This window comes from Thunnus maccoyii, chromosome 21 (assembly GCF_910596095.1).
Source record: "Thunnus maccoyii chromosome 21, fThuMac1.1, whole genome shotgun sequence".
NCBI lineage: Eukaryota > Metazoa > Chordata > Actinopteri > Scombriformes > Scombridae > Thunnus > Thunnus maccoyii.
This window is the reverse complement of record NC_056553.1, coordinates 14,949,287-14,962,556: the sequence shown is the minus strand read 5'-3', so window position 1 is coordinate 14,962,556 and position 13,270 is coordinate 14,949,287. Positions and strand designations below refer to the sequence as shown.

Here is a 13,270-nt window from a genome sequence, read left to right as displayed (position 1 = left end):
ATGCATCTAACATCTTTGCATCGGCAAAATCCGACTTATTTATATATAATTATTCGTAGGGGCCCTATGCCTTTATTATCTAGAAATGTGACCAATAACTTGTGACCAATAATTTGATATTTAGATTGATTTCTCTTCTCTAAACTGTTTAAACGCTGGCATGCTACAGCTGTGGTGTGCTGACAAAACGTTCTGGGTGGAACCCGTGCTGTAAAATTATTGTTCCACACATCGGAGTAAGTGGATTATTAAACTATTTTGACAGTAATTGTTTGGTTCACGGAGCATATGCATGTAAACTGGAGACAGAGAACACTACATTACAAAGGGAAAAGGCCTGTTTGTGATAGGTCCAAGTGTTCTTTTAGAGGTCAAAAAGAAGCAGCATAAATGACATGCTTACTGAGTTGCAGTAGAGCAACAAATATGTAAAAAAAATGGCATTTTTTTTAGTTAATTTATGATTTGCTGTATGCTTAAGAAATAAAATCAAACTCTCTGACCCATATTGAATTGCATAGCATCATTCTTTTGAATCGCATTGTGTTGAATCAAATCGTGTTGAATCGCACTGCATTGCAATAGGGGTGAATCGTATCATATCACATTGGTAGTTGCTTCATATATATCTTTAATATATCAGATCACTGGCAATGCATCAAGATGCATATCACATCGCCCTCAGTGATGTAGATGCACATCCCTAGTATTTATGTGTCCTAGCAACAGTCATAATGGTGATGAAACGATCAAGAAACTGACCATATAAGGTCTACAAATCTAACTGCAGCGAAGGTAGGAAAGGAGAGGTCAATGTGATGTGATTAGAGTGAAGGAATTAAGTGTTGGAGAAATAGATGGAGAGATAGAAAAGGGTATAAATAACTACATGCAGCATACAGAAAATATGCACATAATTTCAGAGGGAAAACTTGATGAGCCCTATCAGTGGTCTCAGTCTGGTATGTGCGTGTGTTTGTTTGAAACCTACCTGAGTGTGGGACGAGTGGGTGTTCTGTCTTGTGACAGGGTGATTCAGGCAGCAGCACCGGCCCTCTCCTACTGGCCACGCCTCCAGGCCGCAGGACCAGCATGCACTGCAGCAGCAGCAGTGCATGCTGGGTAACAGGGCGTCCCATGGGGGCCTAGGCTTGGCTCACTTCTCCTCAGGCCTCAGGGGCCAAGAGCATTGGAGAGACACACCTGGAGAAATACAACAAGAGACAGAGAGTGAAGACGACAGTTTGGGGTTTAAACAAAGGCTTATTTCATATTTAATTTTAATCCAGCCGCTGAAAAGCTTGCTACAGTGTAGCACCTCTGTATTGCCACAATCACCACGGATTCAGGGCGGGAGATGAAAAGCAGTAAAAATAAATCCTCACAAGCAGGGAACAAGGGAGAGAGGTGCTAAGAAGAGAGAGTGTGACAGATTGAGAGGAGGGGGGGAGTTTTATGCTGAGCAACAACAGCCTGCATGCTCCCCACATGCACCCAGAGACCTCACACCTCTCACCTCTGACACCTTGCGCATGAATCAGACATGGTTCTGCATTACCTCGAACACCTACCGTATGTACGTGTGCGTGTGTGTCCTCCGGTATCTGAGATATTGTGCATGTACATGTCTTTTCATGTTCTGACAGGAGCTTTGTCATATTTGATCAAGGGCACAAATAGTTGGATGTTTGCTGTGTGCGTATGTGTGTATTCATTATTAGGAGTGTATACGTGCCTGATATACTGTATGTATGGAGCTGCGCAGAACTCCTCGTGGGTCAATTAAATCCTATAGCTGATGTAAATCTGATATGTTTTTATTCAGAACAAAACCCTCAAATTGTTCAATGTGATTATTATATAATGCTTATGGCAGATTCATGCCTCCCAGAAAAGTCATTGATGCAAGAAAAAGAAAGCAGTTTGCGCAACTCAATTGTTCATGATTTCTTTCTTTGTGGGGGTGAATTGATGAGCAGTCTAGACCATCTACATCATTACTTTTTAATCATTTATATGATGCTATTACCAAGAATGATTCACGCTGTGCGCAACAGAAGAATAAGCCTCCCTGACAGTATGCTTCATTTTGAGCAGCAGTGTGGTGGAGTGAGTAAAGATACTAAAGATCCGAGCTGTGAAGTGGCAGTAATGAGAAGCGCTTTGCCTTCCTTAAAGTGTTTTTAATAAAAGAAAATGTGTTCTGTAGCTGAACCTGTGGAGCATTCTTATTATTTTGTTGCATCTGTTGTCCAGTCAGTGGAAAAAAAAACTGCTTTGTATAGAGCAAGAACAGAGCAATCCTCTCTCCATGACCGACTTGATTTAGTGTGAATGGTAGGTGCACAGTTGCAAATAAGCAGAAACTATTAATACAGTGTTTGTTGGCGGAAGGCATCAAATGTGGAAAAAATGTATGCTGCAAAAAAGAAAAAAAAAGAAGAAGAAGAAGATTTGCTCTCCTCAGACAAACCTTATGTCTTTCTCTCTAAAGTATAGTGCTGGAAAGCTTGGAGTGCGATTGAACATAAGGCACCTCTCTTGTCCTGCTTTCTAATAAAAACCCTAATGCTGCGACTGCGGTGGTTTTATTCCATTTTCTCCTTGAATGGAAAGTTTACTCTGCCTTTACTGTGTATAAATAAGCCTCATGACCTTGGGGCCTGTACGGAATTCATTCGGAGTCCACTGTATAAATGCACAGGCAGTGTGGGTATGTGGTTTTCCTTCACCCACAAAGTAATGTAAAACACCTGTCATCCACAGTGGGGGAAAGCAAGTGACAGCCACTGCCAGTTGCCTCTCTGTTCCTTTTCCCTTTCGTCTCGTTGGTTCACACGTCAACTTCTGAACTCTTTCGCTGTTTCGCTTTAGTCAACCTTTCGTTTTACATGTCACTTTTCTTTGTCTGCTAGTTTCCTTGACAGTCTTTAACTATTTTTTCCTCGCCAAACAGCTATTTTACCTGTTGCAGCTGAAAGCCAGTGAGTCATTTTCCCTAGGTAGCCTGCTCACTGGGACGTTCTTCTTGTCATTTTTAATATAGTCCTATAGACTTTTAAGTGTGCATTCACTTAGTCAAAATATTTCATAAGAGATTAAGCTGACATAGGAAAGTAGAGTATTGATGTTTCTGCAGTTTTGTGTGCATTGAATGATATATTGAGTGATTTGAAAGGGCTGTGGTATTCACATGGATCCTGGTGTGCATATGTGTCTCCAACCAACCAATACCCATTCACACCCACACGCACGAAGAGGGTTAGCAGACAGGAGCACGAGTCAAGGCCAGTGAGTTGAACACTCTTTGTTAACCTTGCTCCCTTTGTTACAACCCTGCACGTAACCTGTCAGTTTTAACATGCCTGCGCACACACATGCATGTTCAGGATACAAAGTTCTTTGTTTCTATTCTCTCTTATCTGTTCCTTAATCGCTCATGCTTTCTCCTTACTGAACACATTTCTAATTGATGATGAATGAAGAAGGAACTAAATAATGACCAGCAGTGTTTTATGCAAGCAGCAGTGAAAACTAAACATACCCAGTGTGTTGAATTGAAATTGAAATGTTCTCTTTTCATGCTAGACTCAAAATGCAAATGAACCCTTATTGTGTTTACCTACTTTCCATATCTGGACTTACTGTATTTGCATCAAAATGAACCCTAATGAAAACCTGCCATTACATGGCGAAACAATTAATACCTTTAAAACCCTAGATAGTGCAAATATTTTTCAGCATTTGAAGCCTGAATCTGATTTATTCCCATGTAGCCATGACTTGATTTAAAACTAAACCGTCTGAACTGCTGTTTCATTCCCCTGAAGTGATCTCTGGTGGATCCTATTTTCTCTTTAGCTCACCACAAGCCACCGACTGGTCCTGTGGGAGAATACTGCAAGAGCTTTCTGTGCTGTTCAGTGGTCTAAACTCTAAATCATCTCCAGGGCATCAGCACAAGCTTCCACCACCTCCTCGTCACCCTCCTCCTCCTCCTGCTCCCACTCCTACTCCTTTTTCTGACTTTCTTTCACACCTACAGACACGCAAGAACACACGTACTGTACAAGTGCGTTTACAGCAAACTCGCACACACACAAACACACACACACTGAAATCACTCTGGGACCTGTGATGGATTACAACACTGGTACATTCAGTGCATGGAGCAGGGGGAGCCCTAGCCAAGCAAAAACTAAACATGGGGTACACAATGTTGTCATCTCAAATGCATAAAGAGCAGATGATACAGCATAACACAGTATTCCAGACAGGATAAATTCTGATGTCTTTTTTCTAACTTTGGGAATGCACACAGACACAGAGATGCAGACAATCAAAATTAAAGCTGCACAACTCTTCATAAATATACCATGCTTTATTCCCTAAATGCTTTTGGCTAACTTGCATCTATCAGGATGATATCTGAGGTTGTTTCTGCTTCCTTTAGTTATAGTACAAATCACAAATTCTGTACTCTTTAAACATCAAATTACAAAACACTAAATACTGAAAGTCTAATTTATTATAAATCTACCAGCTCAACATGTTCCTCCTTGAACTTAAACTCATATAATTCACAAAAAGTCCTGTTTTTTGATGACTTTGATGAAATTTACAAATTATCTAAAATGTTGAATGGCTTGAATCTCTGATGTCCTCACAAAACCTATGTATCATGCACATTTCCAGGTCTATAATTATTATTATTATTCATTTATATTTATATTCTGGGGCTCTGCAATATCTTTGCATGATTTACAATTTAAAAAATGCTTATGTATCTTATACTGGCGCTTTATACAGCCCCTCAGTTCAGCCTCTATCTGTAGGAGGCTGTTTTACCTCCTGTCCCTTGAAGGCCCCCCTCCTGAGAAGCCCCCTCTGTTTTGATTGGTTAGACCCCAGAGGCTGTGTCTCAGCTAGCTTCTGGAAACTACGTAAACAAAAACTAGTAGGTAGATTTCACTTCTTTTTTTCATTCTTTAATCGAAACGTTAGCTTCTCAAATACATCTGTACATGTTCGAGTTCGAATCAGATCCAAAATATGCTAGTGGACAACACAGACAACCCATGGAACAACCTTAGCAACAACCTTAGCAACAAAGGCTATGGAGTGGATGGTTGTTTGTTGGCATGCACAAACAATCTGACATCATCACTGAGAGGAAGTAGAGGTAACATTGCAAATGAAGCATTCAGAGCAGTCCTAAGCGTGGGCTTTCGACGTTCGGGGAGCATTTTTACATATGTTCACCTCATGTTTTGGAACTTTGACCATGTTCAACATAGACGTACATTATAAGAGTATATAAATAACAGAAAAGCATGAAAAGCATATGTCCCCTTCAAAGACTGCATGTTACTTATCAACCTCAAAAAATGATGAATATGCAAAGGAATGGTCCGCTTGCAGTTAAATGTATACAGATGAATAATAAATGGACTCAGACAGTCAATAGCTGTTTGTTTCACAGTTTTCGACAGTTACATAATGACACCTTCAGCTGCATATAGAGAGCTGCAAGGCAGACACACACACACACACACACACACAAACACACACACACACACTCCTCTGTATCTTTGCATTTTGGAAGTTGAGGTGTCAGCTAACTAATCAATTAAAGTCTTCCTGCAGTAACGAGTGGAGAGAGGATCATATTAACACCACTATTGATTTTGTCTGAGGGGCACTTCATAATGGTTGAATTACACTATACATAATAAATAGGCTCCCAAATAAACGTCGGCTTTGTATTTGTCACGCTGACACAGTTATACGCACACACGCACACACACATAGGCCAACATACAAACACGTTTGTCAAATGTGAGTGGTGCACTGATGATCCATCTGTCCAAACACAGTCAGGGGAGTGTGAGATCTCTCACTTTCTCTTTCTCCTCTCTTTCTCTCTCTCACTCTGCTCTCTCTGGCCAGAAAGGGCACACACACACACACCAGTAAAATCAACCCAGACTTTGTTTTAGGCCAAAAGCACACACAGACACGACTGAGGTGCTTTATATAGCTGCAGGTTTGTGAGGCTTATATGTGCACGTGTTTCTTTGGATGCGACTGACTGGGGTTTTTGCCTGTTTATCACTCTGTCTATCAAGCCGGTTATTGCCAGTTTTTGTTTGTTGTTCTTTGTCTCTGTCTGCCAATTGGTATCTGTGATTTTGGTGTCTTGTGTTTAGACCAAAGCACACATGGATATGAAGGAGACATTTGCTCTTCACTTTGTTTGTTAGTCTGTCTGAAAAGCACAGCTGACTATCGTATTTCCTGAATGTCAGACTGACTTATTAATAACCGATTCTGCTGAACTAAATTACTGATTTTTGGGATCAATTTAATGTCCAGATGAGTGCCTGACTTAAGGCTAACTGACTGAACAACTGGTTCACTGACTGTGTAACCGACACACTAGATGACCTAATGTCAGACAGGTTGAATGACAAATTATTTGACAAAATAACGAACCAGGTGACTGACTGACAGACTGATGAGGTGCCTGACTGAGTGAATGACTGCTGCATATAACACAACATGACAGACTCAGTGGCTAACTGAGTGACTTTTAACTGTCTTATGGCTCTCATTACGATATATATATATATATTTTGCTGTCTAGTCAGGTTTCTCTAACTTCTATCGCTATCCATCCCTTGTTCTTCTCTGTTTCTACCTTTCATTGACCTTTTCTGTCACTGTTTATGCTTGTATCTTCAGTCCACTTCAGTCTGCTGGGTGTCTCACAGGCTCAGCGGAGGATGACAGAAAGAATGACGGAGTGATGATATCACCATCAAAGGCTCATCGCTGCACAGCAGGACCCTTTCCGCTCTACGACCCCCAGATCAGAGGGCAGATTAATTCCGTGCGAGGAAATGTTTGTGTCTCTCCAAGAGTGGGATTGAAAAACGCACTTGGATCAGATGGCTTGTTTGTTTCAAAACCTTATCTGTGGTGAACAGTGTGGCTTTTGAAGCACAAATCAAATGTTCACATGTGCAGTTTGTCTTTTTTGCTCTTTCACAATCTCTCTCTCTCTCTCTCTCTCTCTCACACACACACACGCACACACACACACACACACACACACACACACACACACACACACACACACACAATGCTGACTTAACAGCTCTTCCAGTTTTCTCCCCAGCCTGAATGCATTTTGGGCTCCAGCTTCCTTTTTCCCAACCGCTATTTCTCTGCTATTGGACTGAGTCCTGCTTGTGTGTGTGTGTGAGAAAGAAACAGAAACAAGACCTATGGGCCTATGTGAGCATGTTATTATATATTACATCCTGTATATATATATATATGAATATATTACTTTTTGCCTTATTGCTCACCCATTTTCTTGTTTCTCCTTAATGTAGAACACTTTAAACTATATTCTTTGCATAATAAAATTAATTTGACATTATATTATCATTATTCTTAGGATTTGATGATTATTATTCATTTTCTGGCAATTCTTACATGTTTATTTTTGGTGTTATGAATCTTACTTGTTGAAAAGTGATTATTTGGACATACAGTATAAGGTTTATGTTCCTGTGCCATGGACAATTCTTTAGAGTAATGCTATATCTTTTCCTTGACATAATCTGACTCTGAGGCTGAACTTGTGTTGAACCTGTTCCACAAAGAACTCTAAATTGGAATAAAGATTAAACAAAACAAATATCAGGTTCCCCTGTTGGAGCGATGCTCTGAGATTCCAATCTGTTGTTGGGTTTGGGAATGCTGCGCAAGCAAAAGTGGTATGGTTTGGAAAACAGAACTGTGATTTGCTGTTTATTTTTTGCTCTCAGTATATGGAGTGAAGGGACTCAGTTGATAAAACACAAGGCCCTGGGGACGAGGAGCCGGAGAGAGCTTCTCTGGTGGCCGACTGGAACTAACACTGCGGGTACTCAACTTAGTTTCAGTGCTCCAAGTTTGTTTGGCCAAACTTCTACCGAAACTTTTTATTTTATTTTTTTACAGTAAATAATCTTGGGATCGATTTAAGATAATGTCACCTTCCTCTGCTCTTGAGTAATGGTTGTACTCACCTCAGACTCTCTGTTTTTTTGTTATTCTTTTAAAAAATTTGTACAAGTGGAAAAACACAATGACCCATAAACACACCAAAGACTGTGTACTGTACTGAGGTGGAAGGCTTTTTTTTTTGACCAGCCCTGATGATTGGCCTGACCACAACCATAGCTTGGGTGCAGTTAAATCTGGGACTTACATCACACACATTTGAATCCACACAAACAACAAGCCACAGAAACACACACTAACTCTCTCCACTGTCTTGCTCACACACACCCAGCAATTTCATCTGAGTCCCACCCTAACTCTCCAGAGGTTCCCAAATTATGCTGTTATTTTTACTCAACTTGCTTACCCTCTCGCACTCATGCTGATGCATTATCACGTGCCTGGATGCGGTCTACGTGTGTGTCTACATAACACAATTCCAGACAAGGCAAAGCTTCAATAACATGCAATATGTGGCAGAAAGAGTGACATCACGCCTGAAAAAGAGAGAAACATCCGTATCTGCGTGAAAAGCTCTCACACGCCACTAGACAGCAATTACCAGCATGACCTGGCCCTGTCTCGCTGTTTCCATGATTGCTGGAGGTAGTTCAATATGACCCGTGACTTAAAACCATTACAGAAAGCCTGGCAGGTTAGCCCTTTGAATACAGAGCAGGGCTTTTAAAAATGTTCACTTCCAAATTTAGGTCAAGGTAAGGCAGAGTCAGGCCTTGTAGCCTACACAGCCAACTTCATAATTACAGAGAATTAATCATCTCTGAGGTTGGCTGGTTTCTTCTCAGCTTTTGATAAAGGTACTATGAGGTTTCTTTTAGGAACTGTGTCTAGTTATTCTTAAAGTTTTCTAAGAGAAGAAAAAAACAGAAAACAAAGCTACATGTGGCATAGACAGAGGAGTGAAACAATCAGCTTCATAAGGCTTTATGGACAGCACACACACTGCCTTTCAGTGCCAATTAACATTATCCCACAAGGCCTGAACCCTCTGAATCTCTACCTCTTCATCCAAGCCGTTGCTGCTACTGCTGAGAGATGTCTATTTAATACAGTGTCAACTTGTGAAAAATCCTGTGGCCGACCCAGGCACTGATCGGCTGCTGAGACAGCGGCTCTGACACATAGCCCAGACCCTCAGGCTACTGTCTGAGCTGTTCTCAGTGTCAAGAAAGCGCTGTTCACAGGGTGCAAGTTGTCACAACAACCTCGCAGCACTGGAGTGGCTTAAATCTCACAGAAGAAACCGAGAGTTTGTCACTGCTGTCCCAGAACTACATCTCACTGGGAGTTGATATTTCCATAACAACCTTAGCAAGGTACTACAAAGTTACCTCTCTGACAGGAAAGCAAGTGTTGGGTTGCTACTAGTCCTCTTATACAAAGTTTCGGAGCACTTTTTTAATGCCATTGTCATCAATGATTTTGAGTTAACAGCTAGAAATGAAGATTAACACCGACCCCCAAAACCCTATACTGATTTGCAAGCATAAGATCACTATTTTTTTCACCCTGGAGATGATCAAAACAATCGCGTGGTGGATTAATTTTTTTCTCAACATTTAACTGCTTGGATGTTGTATTGGCATCAAAGATTTCTTCCACTTCAAAGCCTTCTCTTCTCTGTGCGGTGTATTAGCGGGGCCAGCCCACATAAGAGGAGTGGCGTCATCTGATGACTGATCAAGGCAGCGGTGCGAAGATGGCCACCACGCTCCAAGACCTACAACAAAATAACTCACCACACATCCAGTGAACACAAACATTAAACTCACGCACTCATACTGGCACATACACGCTCACCTGGGACTGCAGTGATAAGGGGCATAAAGCCCACCACTGTGGAATGGTGACATTTTTAAAGCTTTAATTACATGCTTGGCTAACGGGTAGCCGACTGTCTCACTGGGCGCAAAATTACACTATCACTGTCTACAGCTGTGCACAGGTGCAAGTCTAAAACTGACTTTCTAGTCACACAACCGAATCTGCCTCCTACACCTCCAAGGTGAGGAAGCAAAGTGAGGGCGCTCGCTGCTATGCCAAAATCAAGGGTCACTATTAAGTACAAGACCAGTTCATTGATCTGTACCTCCAAAAGGGCACAGTCTCGCCTCACAGATGAATGAAATGCTACCTTGATGCTAACCAGGCTCTGAATGAAAAGAAAATTACATTTATCCAAGGATGAATTCCTCTCATTCAGTTGAAAATGTGAAATCAGTGAGTGGAAATTTTCTTTTTTGTTCTGCCTAGAATACTGCAGTTTTGAATCATCCAATTACTAATATTGTAATCAATCATATCAGCTTTAGAGGTAACAGAATATGACTGAGGGAATGATGGATGAAATCTCTTACAGATAGATTACACTGCAGGGGAGGTTGAGTCTCTTTATATTTATCTCTTTGGTTATACTTGCTGTAAATGTACAGATTTTTCAGCTACATACTGTTGGACCTCCTATAGCAGGGAAAAGTACTCATGTACTTCACTTTAGCATAATTTTAGGCTACTAATTTCCAAATGGTGATATTTTTCATACTTGTACTTGACTACACTTCATAAGCTACTGTGGGCTAAATACTGTATTTTTTACTCTTTTGTATTTACTTTACAGATCCATTAAAAGTGGCTATAATATATATATATATATATATATATATATATATATATATATATATTTAAAGTGGATCAAACGAATATGCAGGGCAGGAATTATACCACCGCCAAACGGCAGTGCTGTGGATGCCCCGGAGTGTGGACGTAATGCCCCCTCTAAAATTAACTACCCACACGGCCAGTTGGCATGTCCTGTTTTGAACTGGCTGCTGTGCCCTTAAAAGAAAGCTGCACATTTCCTCATTTAAAACTACATGCGATGCAGCAAATAAACAGACTCAGTGTTTCCCAGTGTCTCCATCATCAGTAGTAGTGCAAGATTTCTCCCACTCCCGCATATATATGTGTAACATTAACGTAAACACTAACAGCTAATCTGTTCGGTAACATTAGCTAACAATTAACGTTATGCGATAAGCACAAGCAGCTGTACAGTGTAAGTATTAATACACGTTGTCTTTTAAAGCGTACTGGTCACACACTCTCCTACCAGGCTCTTGGTAGCAGTCAAAATGATTTTCTCCAGCAGTTAGCATTTATAAGACTGCCTGTTTGTCTTTTTGAGCTCCTTATCATCTGTGTCAGTGGTATTTGGCAGCTTGACATATTCCGTTTCTGCAGTAGAGACATCAGAAGACGCTTTGGACACATTTTCATTTGTCATGAATTTATTTCCTCTGTTGCACAAAACCATGTTACATGAGCCTTCAGAAACTCCTGCTGGTTAAACTGGACACTCACTATAAACAGAATTTAAGACTCTCGCTTACCTAGAAACATTAAGTCTACAAACAACCCGTAATGCAACACTCTGTGTAGGATCACATCTGATGTTGTGAACACGTAATTGTCTAGCCATTAGCAGAGTGTGTATACAAATTAACCTGTAGACTGACATTTGTAACCGGTCAAATATTCTCAGTGGTTAACTGTTGACATCCCTGACCAGGATATTGCTCCATAGTGTTAGCTAACTACAAACTAGGGGTGTAAGGTGTAATGGTACACAAAACTCACGATTTTGGGGTCTCAGTTCGGTACAATTTTGGTACAACAAGAAAAAAAAAGAAAGGTAGAAAATAACATTTTGGTCTTTTATTTTGAAAAATGTAAACATCAAACAATGGCTCATTGGCCAAACCTATTACTGAATAGTTAACTTATGATACAGTTCAGTGGTGCACTGTCAAAACGTTGCAGGTGGAACTCATGCTATAGAATTATGGTTCCGCATGTCAGAGTAAGTAGATTATTAAACTATTTTGACAGTAAAGTAATTGTTTGGGTCACATATTCTTTATAGGACTGCATACACTGAACTGTAACATCCGAACTGTGACGGCTCGAGGCGAATACATGTATTGTTACACCCCTGGGTAGTATACTCAATGCAACGAAAACGTAGCATATGCAGATATTAGTAGTGTGTCATCAGATTTGCCTGTGCAATATTCCACATTTATCATATAACAATAATTATATATGTATATATACAAATATATAACAAGACTAGCAAGACTAGTTTGCTTGGTCTAGCAAAGAGGTTGACCACCTAACAAATTATTATAAGATATAGCTACCAATAGCTACTGGGATAAACAAAAGTGCTATCTTCTTCCTCTTTTGGTCATGCAATGGTTGACGCACTTCCTTTGTGCTGTAAATCTAGCCTTCACTTTCCTGGGAGACTGTACCAGTGGCAGAATTGCATAGTGAAAGTGAAGCTTATAGGGAACCAATCTAAATGCCGACAGTGTCATTATTCTATAGACATAACACTGTGCAATCCACATATACTTCATTATGATAAGTTAAAGCAAAAAAACATATATTTTCACTTTAAAATTTGTAATTTTGTATTTTTCATTTAATGGAGTTTTATTCAATTTGGGTTTTATACCTTTACTTTACAAAGGAGATGACTTCTTTTTTAAACTACTGGGCTAGATCTAACAAAGTTTGTGAACTACATGGCCTTCCATAGTTTTTTCACCACTTAGCCTAATGTTCAAGCTGCACAACAATATCTACAGCTAAGGACATGTTTTAGCACAAACGTGTTTTAGCATAGTTATTCTTATTTTAACTGATGCTTCCCTTCAGTGGGCACTTCACTTCACTTCAAGGGGCACATGTTTCTTGCAATCAACACATCCAAGATAACAAGCCTAACAGGCTGCCAACTCCTACAGCTCAGTAATTATATGCCTGAAAAACAACAACAACCACCTCTTTGGCAGAAAAAAACTCCCATACACACATATACTTCAACCCACATAAAGGACCTACAGATGGGGAGGGAGCCATAAGGAAGCTGCCTTGAGATGAGTTGTCTGACTGTATCAGAAGAAATGTGGCAGGAGGGATGGTAAATTAGCTCTTGGCTCCACTGGAACCAATTAATTACCAGAGTGTGTGCATATGTGCATGTCTGTGTGTGTCTGTTGAGTGCCTGGCCTTTGTAATTTGTCCCGTTAATGCCAGAGACGGGCACAATAGCAGAAAGTTATACCATTAATGAGAGAGAGAGAAATAGGTTTGGTTAACAACAGCTGTTTTAACACAGAAAGGGTAT

At 40.4% G+C, this 13,270-nt stretch overlaps 1 protein-coding gene across 1 annotated transcript in view; it reads right to left on the bottom strand.

Moving 5' to 3' along the window:
- sema5a (sema domain, seven thrombospondin repeats (type 1 and type 1-like), transmembrane domain (TM) and short cytoplasmic domain, (semaphorin) 5A) overlaps nucleotides 1–13,270 on the bottom strand; it is a 125,073-nt gene that overhangs the window by 90,642 nt on the left and 21,161 nt on the right. The window contains exon 2 of the mRNA XM_042400075.1: nucleotides 992–1,203. Coding sequence (XP_042256009.1) covers nucleotides 992–1,139 — 148 coding nt within the window. The 5' untranslated portion in view covers nucleotides 1,140–1,203. The remainder of the gene's footprint in view (nucleotides 1–991; nucleotides 1,204–13,270) is intronic.